This window comes from Arachis stenosperma, chromosome 3, assembly GCF_014773155.1.
Source record: "Arachis stenosperma cultivar V10309 chromosome 3, arast.V10309.gnm1.PFL2, whole genome shotgun sequence".
Taxonomy (NCBI): domain Eukaryota; kingdom Viridiplantae; phylum Streptophyta; class Magnoliopsida; order Fabales; family Fabaceae; genus Arachis; species Arachis stenosperma.
Genome location: NC_080379.1, coordinates 73,444,180 through 73,467,189, shown reverse-complemented (window position 1 = coordinate 73,467,189; position 23,010 = coordinate 73,444,180). Strand labels below are relative to the sequence as shown.

General features: G+C 39.1%; 1 protein-coding gene and 1 non-coding gene across 2 annotated transcripts; both read left to right on the top strand.

Moving 5' to 3' along the window:
- The first annotated feature begins 3,678 nt into the window (after nucleotides 1-3,678).
- LOC130971374 (small nucleolar RNA R71) lies at nucleotides 3,679-3,782 on the top strand. Its single transcript, XR_009082596.1, has one exon. It is a non-coding gene; the product is annotated as a small nucleolar RNA R71 (small nucleolar RNA).
- Nucleotides 3,783-11,475: 7,693 nt separating this feature from the next.
- On the top strand, nucleotides 11,476-12,141 carry LOC130966258 (uncharacterized). Its single transcript, XM_057891046.1, has one exon. It carries the CDS (start codon nucleotides 11,476-11,478, stop codon nucleotides 12,139-12,141), a length of 666 nt encoding a protein of 221 aa, XP_057747029.1.
- Nucleotides 12,142-23,010: the final 10,869 nt, after the last annotated feature.

The following is a 23,010-nucleotide window of genomic DNA, read 5'->3' as shown; positions in this document are numbered from 1 at the left end:
GAACGGGCGTTTAACGCCAACTTTTCCCTCTTTTCTGGCGTTTGAACACCAGAACTGGGCAGGGAATGGGCGTTTAACGCCAGCTTTCCCCCCTTTCTGGCGTTTGAACGCCAAGAATATTCCTTTCTGGGCTCTTACTGTCCTCAGAGGGATTTTGGACAGTGGTTTGGTTATCCTCTGTCAATTGTTCCTTTATTGGCTTTTTGCTACTTTGAGCAGTGTTATTCAATGTCTTCCCACTCCTCAGTTGAACTGCTTGGCATTCTTCTGCTATCTGTTTAGATAACTGCTGTTTTGCCTGATCCAACTGTGATTCTATGTTCTTGTTAGCAATTTTAGTTTCTTGGAGCATCTCTTTAAATTTTGCTAACTGTTTTGTCATCCGGTGTAATTGCTGATTAAGCTCAACCATCTGTTCTTGAGGATTAGGATCAGTGGCTACTGCCATAACTTCTTCTTTTGTAGAGAACTCATTGCTAGAGTACAAATGTTGGTTTCTAGCAACAGTATCTATAAGCTCTTGAGCCTCTTCAATCGTCTTCCTCATATGTATAGATCCACCAGCTGAGTGGTCTAGAGACATCTGAACTTTTTCTGTAAGCCCATAGTAGAAGATGTCTAACTGTACCCATTCTGAAAACATTTCAGAGGGGCATTTTCTTAGCATACCTCTGTACCTCTCCCAGGCATTATAAAGGGATTCATTATCCTCTTTTTTAAAGCCTTGGATGTCCAGCCTTAGCTGTGTCATCTGTTTTGGAGGGTAAAATTGATTCAGGAATTTGTCTGATAACTGTTTCCATGTCTTTATGCTTGCTGTAGGTTGGTTATTCAACCACCTCTTAGCTTGATCTTTTACAGCAAATGGAAATAGTAATAATCTGTAGACATCCTGATCCACCTCTTTATCACGTACTGTGTCAGCAAGTTGTAAGAATTGTGCCAAAAACTCAGTAGGTTCTTCCTGTGGAAGACCGAAATACTGGCAATTTTGCTGCACCATGATAATGAGTTGAGGATTTAGCTCAAAGCTGCTTGCTTTAATGGGAGGTATACAGATGTTACTCCCATATGCAGCTGTAATGGGGTTAGCATAAGACCCCAGAGTCCTTCTGGACTGTTCAATTCCACTTAGGTCCATGACGGAGAAAGGGAATATGATATGAATTCACAAGTAAAGTATTTTTTTTTATTTGACCGAAAATAATAAAATAAAACAAATGGAAAATAAGATCAAATTTCGAAAACTAAAAGAAAATAAGATCAAAACAATTGAGAACTAAATCAATTAGTTAATTAAAAAGATTTTAGAATTAGCAATTGAAAATATATGATTGAAAATTATTTTGAAAAAGATTTGATTTTTGAAATGAGGAAAGAGAAAAAAAACAAAATGACACCAAACTTAAAATTTTTAGAAAATCAAACACAAATTTTTGAAAATTTTAAAGGAAAAACACGAAGAAGACACCAAACTTAGAATTTTTTAAAGAACAAGAAAGGACTAAGAACATGCAAATTCGAAAAATTAAAAGAAAACAAAAGCATGCAATTGACACCAAACTTAAAATATGAAACTAAACTCAAATAAAAGACTCTAAGCCAACAAAAATAAAACAGTCCTAATCCAAGCAACAAGATAGACCGTCAGTTGTCCAAACTCGAACAATCCCCGGCAACGGCACCAAAAACTTGGTGCACGAAATTGCAATCACACTTTTGCAATCCCGCACAACTAACCAGCAAGTGCACTGGGTCGTCCAAGTAATACCTTACGTGAGTAAGGGTCGATCCCACGGAGATTGTCGGCTTGAAGCAAGCTATGGTTATCTTGTAACTCTTAGTCAGGATATCAATAATTATCAGGGTTGATTGTAAAAAGCAAAAGAACATGAAATAAGTACTTGTTTTGCAGTAATGGGGAACAGGTTGAGGTTTTGGAGATGCTCTATCTTCTGAACCTCTGCTTTCCTACTGTCTTCTTCTTCAAGCACGCAAGGCTCCTTCCATGGCAAGCTGTATGTAGGGTTTCACCGTTGTCAATGGCTACCTCCCATCCTCTCAGTGAAAATGTTCAACGCGCTCTGTCACAGCACGGCTATTCATCTGTCGGTTCTCAATCAGGTCGGAATAGAATCCAGTGATTCTTTTACGTCTGTCACTAACGCCCAGCCTTCAGGAGTTTGAAGCTCGTCACAGTCATTCAATCCTTGAATCCTACTCAGAATACCACAGACAAGGTTTAGACCTTCCGGATTCTCTTGAATGCCGCCATCAATTCTAGCTTATACCATGAAGATTCTGATTAAGGAATCCAAGAGATATCTACTCAATCTAAGGTAGAACGGAGGTGGTTGTCAGGCACATGTTCATAGTTGAGAATGATGATGAGTGTCACGGATCATCACATTCATCAGGTTTAGGAACAAGTGATATCTTAGAATGGAAGCAAGTATGATTGAATGAAAAACAGTAGTAATTGCATTAATCCATCAAGACACAGTAGAGCTCCTCACCCCCAACCATGGGGTTTAGAGACTCATGCCGTAGAAGATACAATGAGAAATGTGTAAAGTGTCATCAGGTAAAGATACAATGTCAAAAGATCCTATTAATAGTGAACTAGTAACCTAGGGTATATAGAAATGAGTAAATGACGTAAAAATCTACTTCCGGGGTCCACTTGGTGTGTGCTTGGGCTGAGCATTGAAGCTTTCATGTGTAGGGACTTTTTCTGGAGTTAAACGCCAGCTTTTATGCCAGTTTGGGCGTTTAACTCCAATTTTTGTGCCAGTTCCGGCGTTAAACGCCGGGAATTCTGAAGCTGATTTGCAACGCCAGTTTGGGCCATCAAATCTCGGGCAAAGTATGGACTATTGTACATTGCTGGAAAGCCCAGGATGTCTACTTTCCAACGCAATTGAGAGCGCGCCAATTGGGCTTCTGTAGCTCCAGAAAATCTACTTTGAGTGCAGGGAGGTCAGATTTTTGCTCAGGTCCCTCAATTTCAGCCAGAAAATACCTGAAATCACAGAAAAACACACGAACTCATAGTAAAGCCCAGAAAAGTGAATTTTAACTAAAAAATAATAAAAATGTAATAAAAACAAACTAAAATATACTAAAAACATACTAAAAACAATGCCAAAAAGCGTATAAATTATCCGCTCATCACTGAGTCTATTTTTTCCACCATTATTAAAGTCTTGTTGAGGCTTTTGTTGATCCTTCCATGTGAAATTTGGGTGATTTCTCCATGATGAGTTATAGGTGTTTCCATAAGGTTCACCCATGTAATTTACCTCTGCTATTGCAGGATTCTCAGGATCATAAGCTTCTTCAGAAGCTGCCTCTTTAGTACTGTTGGATGCATTTTGCCATCCATTCAGACTTTGAGAGATCATGTTGACTTGCTGAGTCAACACTTTGTTCTGAGCCAATATGGCATTCAGAGCATCAATTTCAAGAACTCCCTTCCTCTGAGGTGTCCCATTATTCACGGAATTCCCCTCAGAAGTGTACATGAATTGGTTTTTTGCAACCATGTCAATGAGTTCTTGAGCTTCTGCAAGTGTTTTCTTTAGGTGAATGGATCCACCTGCAGAATGGTCCAATGACATTTTCGAAAACTCAGATAGACCATAATAGAATATATCTAATATGGTCCATTCTGAAAACATGTCAGATGGACACCTTTTGGTCAACTGCTTGTATCTTTCCCAAGCTTCATAGAGGGATTCACCATCTTTTTGTTTGAAGGTCTGAACATCCACTCTAAGCTTGCTCATCTTTTGAGGAGGAAAGAATTTATCCAAGAAGGCCGTGACCAGCTTATCCCAGGAGTCCAGGCTATCCTTAGGTTGTGAATCCAACCATATTCTAGCTCTGTCTCTTACAGCAAAAGGGAAAAGCATGAGCCTGTAGACTTCAAGATCTACTCCATTTGTCTTAACAGTCTCACAAATCTGTAAGAACTCGGTTAAAAACTGGTAAGGATCTTCAGATGGAAGTCCATAAAACTTGCAGTTCTGTTGCATTAAAGCAACTAGTTGAGGTTTAAGCTCAAAATTGTTGGTTCCAATGGCAGGAATGGAGATGCTTCTTCCATCAAACTTGGACGTTGGTTTTGTGATGTCACCAAGCATTCTCCTTGCATTATTATTATTGGGTTCGGCTGCCATCTCCTTCTCTTGTTCGAAAATTTCTAAAAGGTTGTTTCTGGATTGTTTAGCTTCTCTTAGTTTCCTCTTTAGAGTCCTTTCAGGTTCTGGATCAATTTCAACAAGAGTACCTTTTTCCTTGCTCCTGCTCATATGAAAGAGAAGAAAATAAGAAAAGAAGAGGAATCCTCTATGTCACAGTATAGAGATTCCTTTATGTTAGTAAAAGAAGAAGAGAATAGAAGAAGGAAGAGTGAAGAATCCAAACACAAGGGGAGGAGTGAGTTCGGATTTTTGGATGAAGAGAGGTGAAGAGAAGTGTTAGTAAATAAATAATTAAATAGAATGAGAAAAGAGAGGGAGAATTCGAAAATTAATTTTTGAAAAGGAGTTAGTGATTTTTAAAAATTAAAGATAAGATATGATTAAAATTAAAATTTAAAATAATTAAAAAGAAATTTTGAAAAAGAGAGAGGTATTTTTGAAAATTAGAGAAAGAAAAGTAGTTAGGTGGTTTTAAAAAAGATAAGAAACAAACAAAAAGTCAAATAGTTAGTTGAAAAAGATATTAAAATCAAATTTGAAAAGATAAGAAGATAAGAAGTTAGATAAGATATTTTGAAATCAAATTTTTGAAAAAAAAATAAAATTTTGAAAAAGATATGATAAAAAGATATGGTTGAAAAAGATTTAATTTTAAAAATTTAAAATTAATTACTTCACTAACAAGAAACTACAAGATAAGATTCTAGAACTTAAAGATTGAACCTTTCTTAACAAGAAAGTAACAAACTTCAAATTTTTGAATCAATCACATTAATTATTAGTGAGTTTTTGAAAATATGATATAAAGATAAGAAAAAGATTTTGAAAATATTTTGAAAAAGATTTTTGAAATTTTCGAAAAAAGGAAAAAATGGAAAAGATATGATTTTTGAAAAAGATTTTGAAACGATAAGATTTTTAAAATTTGAAAATTTGACTTGACTTGTAAGAAACAACTAATTTTGAAAATTTTTTGACTAAGTCAACTCAAATTTTCGAAATTTTGAGAGAAAAAAGGAAAAGATATTTTTTTGATTTTTTGAATTTTTTAATGATGAGAGAGAAAAACACAAAAATGACCCAAAACATGAAAATTTTGGATCAAAACACAAGATGCATGCAAGAATACTATAAATGTCAAGATGAACACCAAGAACACTTTGAAGATCATGATGAACATCAAGAACATAATTTTTGAAAAATTTTTGATGCAAAGAAAACATGCAAGACACCAAACTTAGAAATCTTTAATGCATGGACTCTAACAAACGAAAAATGCATATGAAAAACAACAAACAACACAAAACGAGAAATCATCAAGATCAAACTAGAGGATTTACCAAGAACATCTTGAAGATCATGAAGAACGCTATGAATGCATGAATTTTCGAAAAATGCAAGAAATATATTTTTAAAACATGCAATTGACACCAAACTTAAAATGTGACTCAAGACTCAAACAAGAAACACAAAATATTTTTTATTTTTATGAATTTATGAATTTTTTTTGGATTTTTATTATTTTTTTCGAAAATATTTTTGAAAAAAAAACGAAAAAGAAAAGAAAAATCTTGAAAAAGATTTTTGAAAAGTTTTTGAAAAGAAAATTACCTAATCTGAGCAACAAGAGAACCGTCAGTTGTTCAAACTCAACAATCCCCGGCAACGGCGCCAAAAACTTGGTGGACGAAATTGTGATCACATCAATATAGTACTCTTTGTTATTGTATGGAATCATTATTGTGGCTCTTTGCTATGTGTGGACACAACTCCGTTCAACTTAACCAGCAAGTGTACTGGGTCATCCAAGTAATACCTTACGTGAGTAAGGGTCGATCCCACAGAGATTGTTGGTATGAAGCAAGCTATAGTCATCTTGTAAATCTCAGTCAGGCGGATTATAATTGATTATGGATTTTCGAATAATAATAAATAATAAACAGGGAATAAAGATAAATAACATAGGATAGAAATACTTATGTAAATGAATGGTGGGAATTTCAGATAAGTGTATGGAGATGCTGTGTTCCTTCTGAATCTCTGCTTTCCTACTGCTCAAATTACAGTTTTCTTACATCATTCCTTTCCATGGCAAGCTGTATGTAGGGCATCACCGTTGTCAATGGCTACATCCCATCCTCTCAATGAAAAAGGTCCAAATGCTCTGTCACAGCACGGCTAATCATCTGTCGGTTCTCAATCAGGTTGGAATAGAATCCCTTGATTCTTTTGCGTCTGTCACTAACGCCCAACCTTCAAGAGTTTGAAGCTCGTCACAGTCATTCAATTCCAGAATCCTACTCGGAATACCACAGACAAGGCTAGACTTTCCGGATTCCCATGAATGCCGCCATCAATTCTAGCTTATACCACAAAGATTCTAATTAAGGAATCCAAGAGATATGCGCCCTGTCTAAGGTAGAACGGAAGTGGTTGTCAGTCACGCGCGTTCATAGGTGAGAATGATGATGAGTGTCACGGATCATCACATTCATCAAGTTGAAGTGCAACGAATATCTTAGAATAGGAATAAAGAGAATTGAATAGAAACAGTAGTAATTGCATTGAAACTTGAGGTACAGCAGAGCTCCACACCCTTAATCTATGGTGTGTAGAAACTCCACCGTTGAAAATACATAAATGAAAGGTTCAGGCATGGCCGAATGGCCAGCCCCCATGAAGGTCTAAGGACTAGGCGTCCAGAGATATCTAATACACTAGTAAAAAGTTATATTTATAATAAACTAGCTACTAGGGTTTACATGAGTAAGTAATTGATGCATAAATCCACTTTCGGGGCCCACTTGGTGTATGCTTGGGCTGAGCTTGATCTATCCACGAGCTGAGACTTCTATTGGAGTTGAACGCCATGTTGTAACGTATTTTGGGCGTTCAACTCTGGGTCGTGACGTGTTTCTGGCGTTTGACTCCAGACAGCAACATGGAACTGGCGTTGAGCGCCAGTTTACGTCATCAATTCCCGAATAAAGTATAGACTATTATATATTGCTGGAAAGCTCTAGATGTCTAATTTCCAACGCCAATGAGAGCGCGCCATTTGGAGTTCTGTAGCTCCAGAAAATCCATTTCGAGTGCAGGGAGATCAGATTCTAACAGCATCAGCAGTCCTTTGTCAGCCTCCTATCAGAGTTTTGCTCAAGTCCCTCAATTTCAGCCAGAAATTACCTGAAATCACAGAAAAACATACAAACTCATAGTAAAGTCCAGAAATGTGAATTTACCATAAAAACTAATGAAAACATCCCTAAAAGTAGCTTGAACTTACTAAAAACTACCTAAAAACAATGCCAAAAAGGGCGGATAATTTATACGCTTTTTGGCATTATTTTTATATAGTTTTTAGTATGATTTAGTTAGTTTTTAGTATATTCTTATTAGTTTTTAAGTAAAATTCACATTTCTGGACTTTACTATGAGTTTGTGTATTTTTTTGTGATTTCAGGTATTTTCTGGCTGAAATTGAGGGACTTGAGCAAAAATCTTATTCAAAGGCTGACAAAGGACTGCAGATGCTATTGGATTCTGACCTCCCTACACTCGGATTGGATTTTCTGGAGCTACAGAACTCAAAATGGCGCGCTCTCAATTGCGTTGAACAGTAGACATCCAGGGCTTTCTAGCAATATATAAAAGTTCATACTTTCCGCGAGTTTTGATGACATAAAATGGCGTCAAAATGCCATCTCCCTGCCCTTTTCTGGCATTAAAACACCATAACTGGCATAAAAGTTGGAGTTAAACGGCCAAACTGGCACCAAAGTTGATGTTTAACTCCAAGGAAGACCTCTACACGTGTAAAGCTTAATGATCAGGCCAAGCACATACCAAGTGGGCCCGGAAGTGGATTTCTGCATCATTTACCTATTTCTGTAAACTCTAATAGCTAGTTTCATTATAAATAGGACCTTCTACTATTGTATTTTCATCTTGGAATCTTTGGAATCTTAGAATCTTGGACGATTGTTCACGTTTTGGGAGGCGGGCCATTCGGCCATGCCTACCCTATTTTCACTTATGTATGTTCAACGGTGGAGTTTCTACATACCATAGATTAAGGGTGTGGAGCTCTACTGTTCCTCGAGTATTAATGCAATTACTATTGTTCTTCTATTCAATTCAGCTTATTCTTATTCTAGGATATTCACTCGCACTTCAACCTGATGAATGTGATGGCCCGTGACACTCATCTTCATTCTCACCTATGAACGCATGACTGACAACCACTTCCATTCTACTTAAGATTGAACGTGTATCTATTAGCCTCCATTCCGAAAAATCAGAGTCTTCGTGGTATAAGCTAGAATTATTGGCGGCCATTCCTGAGATCCGGAAAGTCTAAACCTTGTCTGTGGTATTTCGAGTAGGATCTGGGAAGGGATGACTGTGACGAGCTTCAAACTCGCGAGTGTTGGGCGTAGTGACAGACGCAAAAGAATAGTAAATCCTATTCCAACATGATTGAGAACCAACAGATGATTAGCCATGCGGTGGCAGTGCATTTGGACCATTTTCACTGAGAGGATGGGAAGTAGCCATTGACAACAGTGATGCCCAACATACAGCTTGCCATGGAAAGGAGTATGAAGGATTGGATGAAGATAGTAGGAAAGCAGAGATTTAGAAGGGACAACGCATCTCTATGCACTTATCGAAATTCTCACCAATGAATTACATAAGTATCTCTATCTTTACTTTATGTTTTATTTATCTTTTGATTATTAAAACTCCATAACCATTTGAATCTGCCTGACTGAGATTTACAAGGTGACCATAGCTTGCTTCAAGCCGACAATCTCCATGGGATCAACCCTTACTTACATAAGGTATTACTTGGACGACCCAGTGCACTTGCTGGTTAGTTGTGCGAAGTTGTGACAAAGTGTGATTCACGTTTGAGAGCTCCAAGTCTTTGGCGCCATTGTAGATGATCACAATTTTGTGCACCACTTACCAGACCAGAGGGGCTTATTCATGCAATATAATGGGCGTGGCACACCAGTTCTACTTTCCAGAGAAGAGAATGAAAGACTTATTGAGGGCGTGGCACGCCAGACCTAGGCATGGCACACCAGTTTATTTGACCAAAGAAGAAAGAAGAAGCATTCAACAAGGGCATAGCACAACAGTTCTGGGCGTGCCACGCTAGTTCAAGTTTTTAGAGAGGAAGAAGAGAGAAATCACAATGGGCATGCCACTTGAGTTCGAATGTGTGGCACGCCAGGCTAGCTGTACAAAGGGAGCGTGCCACTTAGAAGCCAGGCGTGGCACGCCGCTCAAATGCCACTCACATGCCAGGCACATATATCAATTTACTTGGTTTTTCCTTTAAATTTCAGTTGTAATTTTCTTTTCCTTTGTGGTAATTTTCATTTTTAGCAACAGGAGTAGTATAATTAAATACCCCTTTAGAGTACTGAAAAAGGGGTTGGGGTTAGCTAGTTTTTGTTTTTACTCTTCACTTCACTTCATCTTCTTCCATCTCTTGTACTTTTCTCTAAGCTATGAGTAGCTAAACTCCCTCTCATTGGGAGAGGGAGCTCTGTTGTACTTGATGGATTAATGATAGTGAATTTATTCTTCTTTTCATCTCTCTTTGATTTGCTAGAAGGAATTTCGTTTCTCAAGTATAGCATTCAATCATCTTAGAAAAGAGGTTGAATGCAAATTGGGTTTCATGGAACTTTGGAAAAGGAAACATGGAACCATGTTTGAAATCCCTTCTCACACTTGAGGATGTGTGGTATAATCAAGGGCCAAGCTTATCTCTCTTCATGAACAATTAGACCAAGGAATTGGCTGATTATCAAGATTTGAGATATTGAATCACCAAAGAATTGGGGTTCAATAAATCATGATTGCCAAGAGGTCAATGAGTTACATGATTGAAGATGATATGATCTAGATTTAATCCAAAGAGAGCAATATCTCCTAATCCCAATGAATTTTTCCTATTCTTATCTTCCCTATTCTTTATAGCTTTCTTTAATTTCTGCTATCACCCATTCCCCATTTACAATTCAGCCATTTATGTTTTAGCACTTTACATTTTTGCCATTTACATTTCTGCACTTTATTGCTTTCTTTTACCTTTAAGTCATTTATAATTCTGCTATTTAGAATTCTGCACTCAATAATTCTTCTTGATTAGCTTGACTAAACCACCCAGTAACTAAAGTTGCTCAATCAATCAATCTCTGTGGGATTCGACCTCACTTTATTGTGAGTTATTACCTGACGATAATTTGGTATACTTGCTGAAGAAAATTTTTGTAGAGATACAAGATTCCATGTCACCAAGTTTATGGCGCCGTTGTCGGGGATTGATTCTGAATTAACAATGATTAAGTTGATGGGTATTTAGATTAAGGATTTTCTCTGCTTTGTTATTATCTTAAATTTCAGTCCATATTTTCTTTAATTCTTTTAGCACTTGAATTCTCAGCTACTCATTGTACATATATTCATTCTAACAAGAAGCACATTAACTGTTTGACATTTTGCTTAAACTAACTTTTAACTCACCCACCCTTCTTCCAAGAGGGTGTTTATCTTAGTTTAGTTTTGTTGTGCTGTGTATGACAGGGAGAAGAGGAGCTGCAACCTCTTATGATTCTGAATTGGAAAGGACATTTCTAAGGTTGAGAACGGAAGTAGTAGCAAGAGGAAAGAAGGTAGTTGGTGAAGAATGACAAGAAGAGATTCCAACTCAAAACATGGAGGGTGAAGCACATAACCATCAAGAGGAGGTTATGAGCAACCATGCCCTCCCACAAGAAAGGAGAATACTTAGTTTTTATATCAATCCCAATCCTGGGAATTGTGAGAGCCAATCCAAGAGGAGGCCAGATCCAACATGAAGAACTACGGGGCAGCAATCTCAAAACTGAAATCATAATTATGATACCTATCCAAGCAGATACCAACACTTATAAATACATTCCCCAGTGATACCATGACCAATTCGAGAGGGGAATGCAAGGCCATCACTCTAAGAAGTTGGAAGGTGGTGAAGGAGACATCCTCAAGCCACAACTTACAAGAAGAAGAGGTTACAAATGACTCTGAAACCAAGAAGGTAGAAGAGACACCTGCTCCAGCTCCACCAAAGCAAGTCTTGAAGCCCTACGTGCCAAAAGCACCCTACCCAAAAAAGCTGAAAAAAGATGGGAAAGACAGCTAGTTTTCTAGGTTCTTGGAGATCTTTAAGAAACTTCAAATTAACATACCCTTTAATGAGGCATTAGAGCAAATGTCACTCTATGCCAACTTCCTAAAAGAGCTCATGACAAAAAAAAACTGGGGAGAAAAGAAAACTGTAGTGCTCACAGAAGAATGTAGTGCCATCATACAAAAGAAGCTTCCCCAAAAGATGAAAGATATTGGGACCTTTCAAATCCCCTGCATAATAGGGGATATAAATATTGAGAAGGTATTGTGTGATCTGGGAGCTAGCATTAACCTTATATCCTTGGCCATGATGAAGAGAATGAGAATTGAAGAGGCCAAGCCAACAAAGATGGCACTCCAACTAGCTTATAGGACATTCATGTTTCCCCATGGAGTGGTGGAAGACTTGTTGGTTAAGGTGGGAGAGTTCATTTTCCCAGCAGATTTTGTAGTGCTTGATATGGAGAAAGAGGCAAATTCTTTAATCATACTTGGGAGACCATTCTTGGCAACAGCTGGGGTTATAATTAATGTGCAAAAGGGAGAGTTGGTTCTAAGACTGCATAAAGAAAAGATGGTGTTCAATGTTTTCACTGCAATGAGCTACCCAAAGGAGTCCATTGGTGAATGCATGATGGTAGACACAATAGAGAAGCTGGTTCAAGGAGTTCTAGAAGAAGAAAATGTGAAGAAGCAACGGAGCAAGATCAACAAACACCATGTGGTGAACTACCACAAGAAATTATAGAAGGCTCAATCATGCTAGACAAGGCAACTAAAGAGAAAGTGAAAGCACCAAAGCTGGAGTTGAAAGCCCTACCCCCAAGCTTGAAGTATGCTTACTTGGGGAGCAATGACACATATCCTGTAATCATCAACTCAAGCTTAAGTGAAGAACAAGAGAAGCTCATCAATGTGTTGAGGCAACACAAGGATGCCATAGGATGGATACTTTCAGATTTAAAGGGGATTAGCCTTTCAATGTGCATGCATAAAATCCTTCTTGAGGAGGATGCCAAACCCTCAATATAGCCACAAAAAAGATTAAATCCAATAATAAAGGAAGTGGTTCAAAAAGAGGTGCTGAAGTTATGGCAAGCAAGGGTGATTTACCCCATCTAAGATAGTCCTTGGGTAAGCCCGATTCAAGTATTTCCCAAGAAAAGGGGAATCATAGTTGTGCCAAATGAAAGAAATGAGTTGATACTAACAAGAACAGTGACTAGATGGTGCATGTGTATAGACTACAGAAAGCTCAATGAAGCCACAAGGAAGGATCATTTTTCTCTACCATTCATGGATCAAATGTTGGAGAGACTTGCTGGACATGAGTACTACTGTTTCTTGGATGGATACTTAGGCTACAACCAGATTGTAACGGATTCTAAAGACAAAGAGAAGACTTTTTCCACTTGCCCCTATGGTGTTTTTGAATATAGACGAATGCCATTTGGTTTGTGCAATGCACTTGCCACATTCCAAAGGTGCATGCTGTCCATTTTTTCTGATATGATTGAGAGGTTTACTGAGGTTTTCATGGATGACTTTTCAGTGTTTGGTGACTCCTTTCCTAATTGCCTACACCATTTTGCCTTGATGCTCAAGAGATGCCAAGAGACTAACCTAGTTTTGAACTGGGAAAAGTGTCATTTTATGGTTACCGAAGGGGTAGTCCTTGGCCATAAAATCTGTAAGAAAGGCATAGAGGTACATAGAGCCAGGTGGAAGTGATTGAAAAGTTACCTCCACCTTGCAATGTCAAAGCAATTAGGAGTTTCTTGAGACATGCTGGGTTTTATAGAAGGTTCATTAGAGACTTTTCAAAGATTGCCAAACCTTTAAGTAACTTGCTTGTCTCTAATGTACCATTCATATTTGATAGAGAATGTATGCAAGCTTTTGAAGTGCTTAAAAGCAAGCTCTCCTCTGCACCTATTATAGCACTACCTAGCTAGGACTTACCTTTTGAATTGATGTGTGATGCATCAGATTTTGTTATTAGTGCTTTTTTAGGACAAAGGAGAGACAAGCTAGTGCATGTCATTTATTATGCTAGCAAGGTTCTTAATGAAGCCCAAAGGAACTACACCACCACAGAGAAAGAACTTCTTGCTATAGTTTTTGCATTTGATAAATTCAGATCATACCTCATTGGTTCTAAAATTATTGTGTTTGCTGACCATGCAGCTCTCAAATACTTGTTAACCAAGCAAGAATCCAAGCCCAGATTGATAAGATGGATCCTACTACTCTAAGAATTCAATATTGAAATCAAAGATAGAAGTAGAGCAGAAAATAAGGTGGCTGATCACCTATCAAGGAACCCACATGAAGGGAATGAAGCACACAATCCTGGGGTAAATGAGACCTTTCCGGATGAACAATTGATGATGATCCAAGAGGCTCTATGGTTCACAGACATAGTAAACTTCAAGGCTATTGAAGAGTTACCTTTTAACATCAACAAGCACTTGAGAAGGAAGCTTATCAATGATGCCAATCATTACATTTGGGATGAGCCTTACCTCTTCAAAAAGTGTGCTGATAGGATTTTAAAAAGATACATCTCTCATGAGGAAGGACAAGAGGTCCTTTGGAACTGCCATGGGTCCACCTTTGGAGGATATTTTAGTAGAGAAAGGACTACAGCCAAGGTGTTACAGTGTGGATTCTTTTGGCCTACAATATTCAAAGATGCAAAGGAGTTTGTGACAAGGTGCAATGAGTGTCAAAGAGCTAGTAACCTACCTAAGAAGAATAAAATGTCACAAGAGATTCATTATGGAATTGGAGTTGTTTGATGTTTGGGGGATTGATTTCATGGGACCATTCCCACCTTCATACTCAAACAACTACATATTGGTGGCTATGGACTATGTGTCCAAATGGGTAGAAGCCATTGCAACATCAACAAATGACAACAAAGTGGTGATCTATTTCTTGAGGAAGAACATATTTAGTAGGTTTGGGGTTCCAAGAGCTCTTATAAGTGATGGGGGAACTCACTTTTGCAACAAGCAACTTGAGACACTCCTCCTCAAATATGGTGTTAAGCACAAGGTAGTAGCCCCATACCATCCACAAACCAATGGTCAAGCTAAAATTTCAAATAGAGAGCTCAAGAGAATCCTTGAGAAGATTGTTAGGAACGCAAGAAAAGATTGGTCCAAGAAGCTAGATGATGCATTGTGGGCTTATAGAACAGCTTTTAAGACACCTATTGGCATGTCACCATACCAATTAGTGTTTGGAAAAGCTTATCATCTACTAGTGGAGCTTGAACATAGAGCATTTTGGGATCTAAACATGTTGAACTTTGATAATCAAGCTGCTGGGGAAAGAAGATTGCTGCAGCTCAACGAGTTAGAAGAATTCAGATCTCAAGCCTATAAAAATGCTAAGATTTACAAGGAGAAAACAAAGAAATTGCATTATCAAAAGCTGGCAAGAAGAGAGTTTGTAGAGGGTCAAAAGGTGCTGCTACACAACTCAAGACTCAAATTTTTCCCAGGGAAGTTGAAGTCAAGATGGTCTGGACCATTCACAATCATCAAGGCCTCTCCAGATGGTCATGTGGAGCTCATGGATGACAAAACACAGAGGACTTTCACTATCAATGGCCACAGGCTTAAGCACTACTTGGGAGACTCTTTGGATGAGCAAAGAGTGAACTACAACCACAACTGAAGAAGAAGAACCGTCAAGCTAGTGACGTTAAAGAAGCGCTAGTTGGGAGGCACCCCAACACTCATATCCTTTGAATTTTTAGCTTTTTAGATTAGTTTATGTTTAGTCACTTAGGTTGTTTGTTTTTCAGTTTTAGTTGTTAGTTGTTTAGTGATAGTTTCTTTTATTTAAGCTCCAATAGTTTCTAGTGTGCTGAAAACTCAACCTTGCTTGCTACAATACATGATGTTATTATTTGGGTTGAGAAACTAGCTAAAGAGCTAAGTTTGGTGTGGCCACCAACCCACTTATTTTGAGCTTACATAACACACAATTGAATTAATCTCAAGAAGTAAGTCCAAAACTAAGTTTGGTGTGGCCACCACCATGAGAGATCCATACGTTCATTCAAGCTCAGCCCAATTAATTGATATCCTAATGCATATAGTATATTGGTGGGATGAATAAAAGGGATAATTAATTGTGTACATATGAAATAGAAGTGGAATAGTATGAAAGAATTAAATTTATTCCACTCATAATATACACAATAAATTTCAATCATAAGATCAATTACTATATGCAATGAACTTAAGTTTGGTGTCCAAAAGACACATATTAATTGCTTTTTAACAAGAGGAAATTGAAGCAATTTTTAATCACTAATGAGGGTTGTAATTGAATTTTCAGGAAGAGGTAGGACCCACATGGCATTGAACACTCATCAAGTCAAGGAGTCAAAGTGTACTTCAAACTTTAGAACTCAAAATTCAAAAGAAAGCTGAACAGTTTAGGGGTTGGCGTCTCTCCCCACGCTGGGCGCCACTCCCAAATGTGAAAGCTTTAAAATTTTGCCCATTTCACACCTTCCAGATTCTTCCCTCCCTCCTCTATATAATGCACTTCCCAACCCTCTTCTTCACACTTCAAACTCCTCTTAGCCAAAACTCCTTTCCTCTCTCTACTTGCTTTGCTTTCTTTCCCTTCTTTCTTACTTTCTTCATTGGGATAATCAAGTCCTAAGTTTGCTATTGAAGCAAACCCCTACTTTGCTTTCTTTCTTTCCCTTCTTTTAACCATTTTCATCACTCTTTAAACCCACTCATCACAACCAAATAGCACCACCAAGAGCCACTGGTTAAAAGAAGAGAAAGACCAAAGAGGCTTCCTCTGGCTCTTCAAGCTATAATGAATTCAAGTTCCTCTCATTTTTCTACCAAAACCAGTTTTATGGGTGGGTGTATGAGTGAGAGGCAAATAAACCCTGAAGTTGGCTTCCAACTAGGGAGAGATAAGCATAGGGAGATCAACGTCAAAATCAACAATAGAGGTTGGGCACTCTTTTGTAACCCACCAAAGAAGGTAGAGGAAAGCCTAGTAAGGGAGTTCTATGCCAATGCCGTCCTTCAACCTGGGCAACCATATGACTACCAAAGTTATGTGAGGGGGAAGAGCATTGACTATAGCCCTACCAACCTAGACAGAATACTGATGGTAAAGCGCACAAGTTCCACCCGAAGCTATAAAGAAAGGGTGAAACAAATTGATCTTGGGTTTGAAGAAATATTAAATGAAATTTGTGTCATCAATGTCTAGTGGATTAATGACAAAGATGGAAGGCCAAACCAGCTGAGAAGAAGAGACTTATGCCCTCAAGCTAGAGGGTGGTTAGACTTTATGAGGAGATCCCTCAACCCCACCTCCAACACTTCGGAGGTTACTTTGGAAAGGGCTGTAGGGGGAGAACATCAATGTGGGGGAGATGATAGCAACCAATACCCACAGGGTGCTGAAGAGCACCAAAGATAGCACAAGACTTGCCTTCCCAAGCATCATTCAGTGACTTTGTGATGAGGCTGGAGTGGAGAAGATCATCGATGAAACATTGGTTGAGGAAGACAAACCAATCACTGCCCAGAAAATGGAGAAAGTGGTGGCCATCAACCCACTACAAAGAGCCAAGGAACACAGGGCTCATGTGCAACAGCCACAAGGGCCACCACAACAAGAAGAAGCTTACATCCAAGCACTATTTCCACAACTACTAGCACCAATTCCACAGTTCCAAGCACAATTCTTGGAAGGCTTTGATTGGGAAGAAATGCCAGGAGACATCCACCAAATGAAATGGGACATCAACCATCTGTGAGAAGACGTCACTCAACTTAGGGAACAGCAAAATCAATGGGAACAAATGTAAGAGAGTATCCAACAACTCCAAGGGAGTGTGGAGTACATGAAAGAGCAACAAGGACAATTTTATTGGGAAGAAATGCAAGGTAGCCTCAACAAGATCATGGAGCAAAATCAAGTGCAACAGAGGAACCTTGCTAAATTTAGGTCTGATGCAAGTGCATATTTGCTATATTAGTTAGTTAGTTTAGTTGGTTTTAGCTTACTTTCACTCATTTTCTCTAAATAAACAAGTCCTTTTATGAGTTCTGTCTCCATGCATGAGAATACCAAGGAACATGTGATTCTAGCCAAATTCATGCAAATGATTTAAGGAATGCATATATGAATGAGTATGAATGAATCTCATGAAATTTATTGCATGAATTGGTAAGACTTTGAAGCTATTTCCCTTGTTGATGATAGGTGATGAAACAAGAAAGCATGGAAGCAAGAATGATGCAAGCTGGGCAAGAAGAAGTTGGCGTTGCCAACTTGGAGATAGTGGGCGTTGTTCATGGCAACGCCAGGCAACCTTGGAAGAAAAGTTGGCGTTGCCAACTTGGAGAAGGGCTGCGTTATTGGAGGCAACGCCAGGCAACCTTGGAAGAGAAGTGGCGTTGCCAACTTGGAGAAAGGAGTGAGTGTTTGAAGGCAACGCCCAGGCAAGCAATCTTGATGAGCTAGTTGGGAACCTCGAGCACATTGCCAGCCTAGAGATGAGGGACGTGTTTGAGGACAACGCAGGCAAGCAACGCACACAAGCAAGGCTTGGTCCAGGAAAAGGAGGTGCACGTTGCCAACGCCAAGTTATGAAGGCGTGTTCCTTGGCAACGTGGCAAGTAACTTTGGCACCAAAGAGGAGCTCGAGCACGTTGTTGAGCCAGGAACCATGGGCGTGTTCTAAGGCAACGCTAGGAATGGTTGCTTGGCTAGGCACCAAGTCTTGGGTGCCAACCAAGTTGCTAACGCCAATCAAGGCACCATTCACGTTGCTAACGCCAGGGAGGAGTGCCATTCACGTTGCCAACGCCAGGGAGGAGTGCCATTCACGTTGCCAATGCCAGGGGATAGTGCCAACCACGTTGCCAACGCCAGCTTCTATAGGCGTGTTCAATGGCAACGTGGGAAGCAATATTTGGAGCTAGGAAAGAGCATCGAGCATGTTGCCAACTCAAGAAAGCATTGGCGTGTTTGGTAACAACGCCAGGAAGCTTTGGATGGTGAAGAGCACGTTGCCAACTTGGAATATAGGGGCGTTATCCACAACAACTCCAACAAGGCAGCCTGACCTTACCTCCTTCAATGGAAGATATCTTGAGTTACAGAGATCCAAATTGAGTGCTTCCAGTTGCGTTGGAAAGCTAACGTTCAGAGCTTTCCAACCATATATGATAGTCTATGGTGGAGCACAAAATTAAAGCCAAACCAGAGTCATCTTTAGGCCCTAAAAACAAGATTTTGAAGTTGAAATTCAAGAAGGCTAGAGATGAGCCCTGGGGGGGCACGAGCACGTTGCCAACGTGCTAGCAAGGGTGCGTTTTTGGCAACAACTTGGCAGCTTGACCTTACCTTCTTTGAGGAAGCATAACTTGAGCTAGGAAGGTCCAAATGAGGTGATTCCAGTGGCATTGGAAAGTAGACATCAAGAGCTTTCCAATGATGTATGATAGTCCATATTGAAGCAAAGGATAGATACTCAAATTCTGGGCAACATTAGGCATGAGAGAAGAGTCAATAAGAAGAAGAGCAAGTTGTTAGCAACAACTTGGGCCAACAACGCCCAAGTCTCAAAGCTCACTTCCAGGAAAGTCACTTGCACGTTGCCAACGTGCATTATGCCTAGAGTTATTGACAACAACGCCCCTCAATGGGCCAGAATGGTTGCCAACTTGCTCTGCTTCCCCTATGCCTCACAAAGGCCAGCAACCTCTTCAATTGAACCAAGAATTCAACAATGAGAAAGCCCACATTGCTAGCCCAAATTGAAGATCTCTGAAGAAGTTTTGGGAGTAGTATAAATAGAAGAGATTGGTGTACTTGTAAAGGACTTTTGACACTTAGAATTTTAGACTCTTAGCACTTTATTTTGAGAACTCTTTTAGCACTTCCGGGAGGATACCCGGAGAGCAATTTTTGATTCTTCTTGGAACTTCTCTTCTTCATTTTTAAGCTTTAAGCATTTCCTTATTCTTCATCATCTTTCTTTGCATTTAGTTTAATTTTGGTTTATGGCAATTGTTGTTGAAATTGGAGCTATGACTCACTAAACCCCACTTTCATTAGGGGGAAGAGCTCTGCTTGTTGGAATGCATTGGTGAACTCATCTTTTCCTCCTCAATTCTAGTGGTTGATCTAAAGAGGGAATTCTCGTTCTTCAAAGATTCAACCACCATCGAGAGAGGGGTTAATCTATATGAATTATGTGGTGAATTTGAGGAATGAGTCACATAATTCAGTGTAGAATTCATCCTTTCATGATTTCTTTAATCAATACACCTTGGTTAGTTTGTGAGATGTAACTCTCCTTGGTTGAGGTTATGGGAGTTGTGTGGCTGGATTAGATTTGAGCTTCATCTCTTCTCATGAACAATTAGATCACGAGAGTGGCAATTGGTTATGTTGAGAGAAATTGAATCACCAAGAGATTGGGATTCAATTAACCACTTGCCATGGATCTATACCCATGATTGAGAAGGATTTGACTAACATCAATTCATGAAAACTTGCATCTCTGATCCCTAATGATTTTCTCTATCATTAATTCTCATTTCTTTTGCTCTTAGTGTTTGAATACCCATTGCCCAATTCCCTTCTACACTCTTGCAATTTATTATTCTTGTTCTCTATATTCTGTTCCTTTAACTCTTGCTATTTACTTTCATGTTCTTTAAATTTCTGCAATCTTTAATTCCTTGCAATTTAACTTTGATGTCATTTAAGTTTCTTGCTCTTTAAGTTTTCGTTATTTACCTTCACTTTATTTCTCTTCTCTAGTTCTTTACATTCTTTGCCATTTAAATTCTTGCAATTAGGTTCAAAAATAAAAAATGCTCATGAAACCAAAACTATATTTGCTTGACAAAATTTACCATTTAACTAAAGTTGCTTAATCTACCAATCTCCGTGGGATCGACCTCACTCTTAGTGAGTTTTATTACTTGATACGACCCGGTATACTTGCCGGTTATACGTGAAATCTAATTTTTACGTATCAAGTTTTTGGCGCCGTTGCCGGGGATTGGAAAAGATTGACAATGATTAAGTGAAAGGTGGTTTAGATTAAGCATTTTTTTTAGTGTTTTTGTTAAGTCCACTAACTGTTTGATACTTTGTTTCACTAACCCCAATTCCACTCTAGTTCTAGAGTGTCTCACTTGTGATTTTGGTTTTGTTTGTGTATGTCAGGAACTAATAGACGTGATATTGAGGACGAGAGAACTCTCCGAAGGATAAGGAGAGCAGAAAGAGGAAAGGGAATAGTTGGTGAAGAGGAGTCAGAGGGAGAAGATCAAGTCATGGAGGATGAGATGCACAATCCTCCTGGAGGGGTCAACAACAATGATGGACCACCTAGAAGGGTGCTATCCTCTTATACCATCCCTGATCCAAGACATTGTGGGAGCAGTATTGCCACTCCAAATGTCCATGCTCATAACTTTGAGTTGAAACCTCAGCTTATCACTTTGGTACAGAACAACTGCTCTTATGGGGGGGGACCTCTTGAAGACCCAAATCAACATCTATCTGTCTTTCTGAGGATATGCAACACAGTGAAGACAAATGGAGTGTATCCAGATGTCTACAAACTGCTACTATTTCCATTCTCTTTGAGGGACAAGGCCACTCAATGGCTAGAGTCATTCCCCAAGGAAAGCCTCAACAATTGGAATGATGTGATGGGCAGATTTCTAGCAAAGTTTTACCCACCTCAAAGAATCATCAAGTTGAAGACAGAGGTACAAACTTTCAGGCAAATGGAAGGGGAGTCATTGTATGAAGCCTGGGAAAGATATAAGGCACTCATGAGAAGATGTCCACCTGACATGTTTAGTGACTGGGTCAAACTCCAAAACTTCTATGAAGGTTTAAACTTAGAAGCAAGGAAAGGACTAGACTACTCATCAGGAGGATCACTCAACATGATGAAGACTGCTGAGGAAGCTCAAGACCTCATTGAGATTGTGGCAAACAATCAATATTATTACTCATCAGAGAGGCATCATAATCCGACCCCAAAGAAATGTGTAATGGAGCTTGAAGGTGTTGATACTATCTTGGCACAAAACAAGTTAATGCACCAACAAATCCAACAACAAATGGAGATGATAACAAAGAGAATGGATGGTTTGCAACTTGCAGCAGTGAACACAACAAATCAATCATCACTTGAATGAGGCCAAGGTGAAGGGACCACTGTTGAACAACCACAAGAACAAGTTCAATACATGCAGAATACTTCAAATTCTCAGGATGAACATCCCAATTTAAAGTGGGGTGAAAACCATTGGCAAAAGAACAACAACCACAATCACTCCCGCAACACAAATAACCAAAATCACCATGCCAACAACACTAACCAATATAGAAAAACACAAAACACATATCAACACCCTCATAATAACTCACAAACTTACCAAAGCAACTTTCCTGCACCAACATCCAACGCACAGAATTACCACACTAATCCACCCAACAACTTTCAACAACAATCAACCCCCATCATATCCCCAATTGACCATCATGAGACTAGAATTTCAAGTCTTGAAGCAACCTTGCAAGCACTTGCTCAAACCACTCAAGCCTTAGCTAAGGGACACAAGGAACATGAGGTCATCATGAAGAATATTGAGAGACAAGTGGGACAATTAGCCAAACAAGCTGAGCGACCAACCAATGTTCTCCCAAGTGACACAATACCCAACCCAAGAGAAGAATGTAAAGCACTGCAGTTAAGGAGTGGCAAGGTAGTTGGTGAAAGTTCGAATAAAGAAGCAATAAAACCCAAAGAGCAAGACACAGTGGAAATTCATGTGGAAAGGCAAGATGAAGAAAAGGCTTCAAAATCTAACAAAGGCAAAGAAGTTGTCAAGCCACAAGGCAATCCACCCAGACAAAGAAGCAACCATGATAGCAATGAGAGTGTGAATCCACAACAAGAAAACAAAAATGAAGGAGTAAAAGCCTATGTACCCAAGCTTCCATACCCAACTAGGATACATAAAGGAGCAAAGGACCAACAATTCCCAAGGTTCTTAGAAATCTTCAAGAAACTTGAAATCAACATCCCATTGGCAGAAGCTCTGGAACAGATGCCATTATATGCAAAGTTTCTTAAGGAATTGATCACCAAGAAGAGAAGTTGGCAAGAAAAAGAAACGGTGGTTCTCAATCAAGAGTGTAGTGCCATCATTCAAAAAGGGCTACCTCCAAAACTCAAAGATCCTGGCAGCTTCCTCATACCCTGCACGATTGGGAGCATGGCCGTTGACAAATCACTTTGTGATCTGGGAGCAAGCATTAACCTAATGCCCCTTACCATGATGAAGAAAATGATGATTGAAGAGCTTAAACCCACAAGGATGTCACTCCAACTTGCTGACAGATCCATCAAAATACCAAATGGAGTAGTTGAGAACCTCTTGGTGAAGGTGGGAAACTTCATATTCCCAGCTGATTTTGTGGTCCTAGACATGGATGAAGAGGGAAACAATTCAGTTATTCTTGGTAGACCCTTTTTGGCTACAGCTAGAACAATCATTGATGTGGAAAAGGGAGA

Coding starts and splice junctions, on each gene's coding strand:
- LOC130966258 (XM_057891046.1), top strand. CDS start 11,476: ATGTCACTCTATGCCAACTTCCTAAAAGAGCTCATGACAAAAAAAAAC.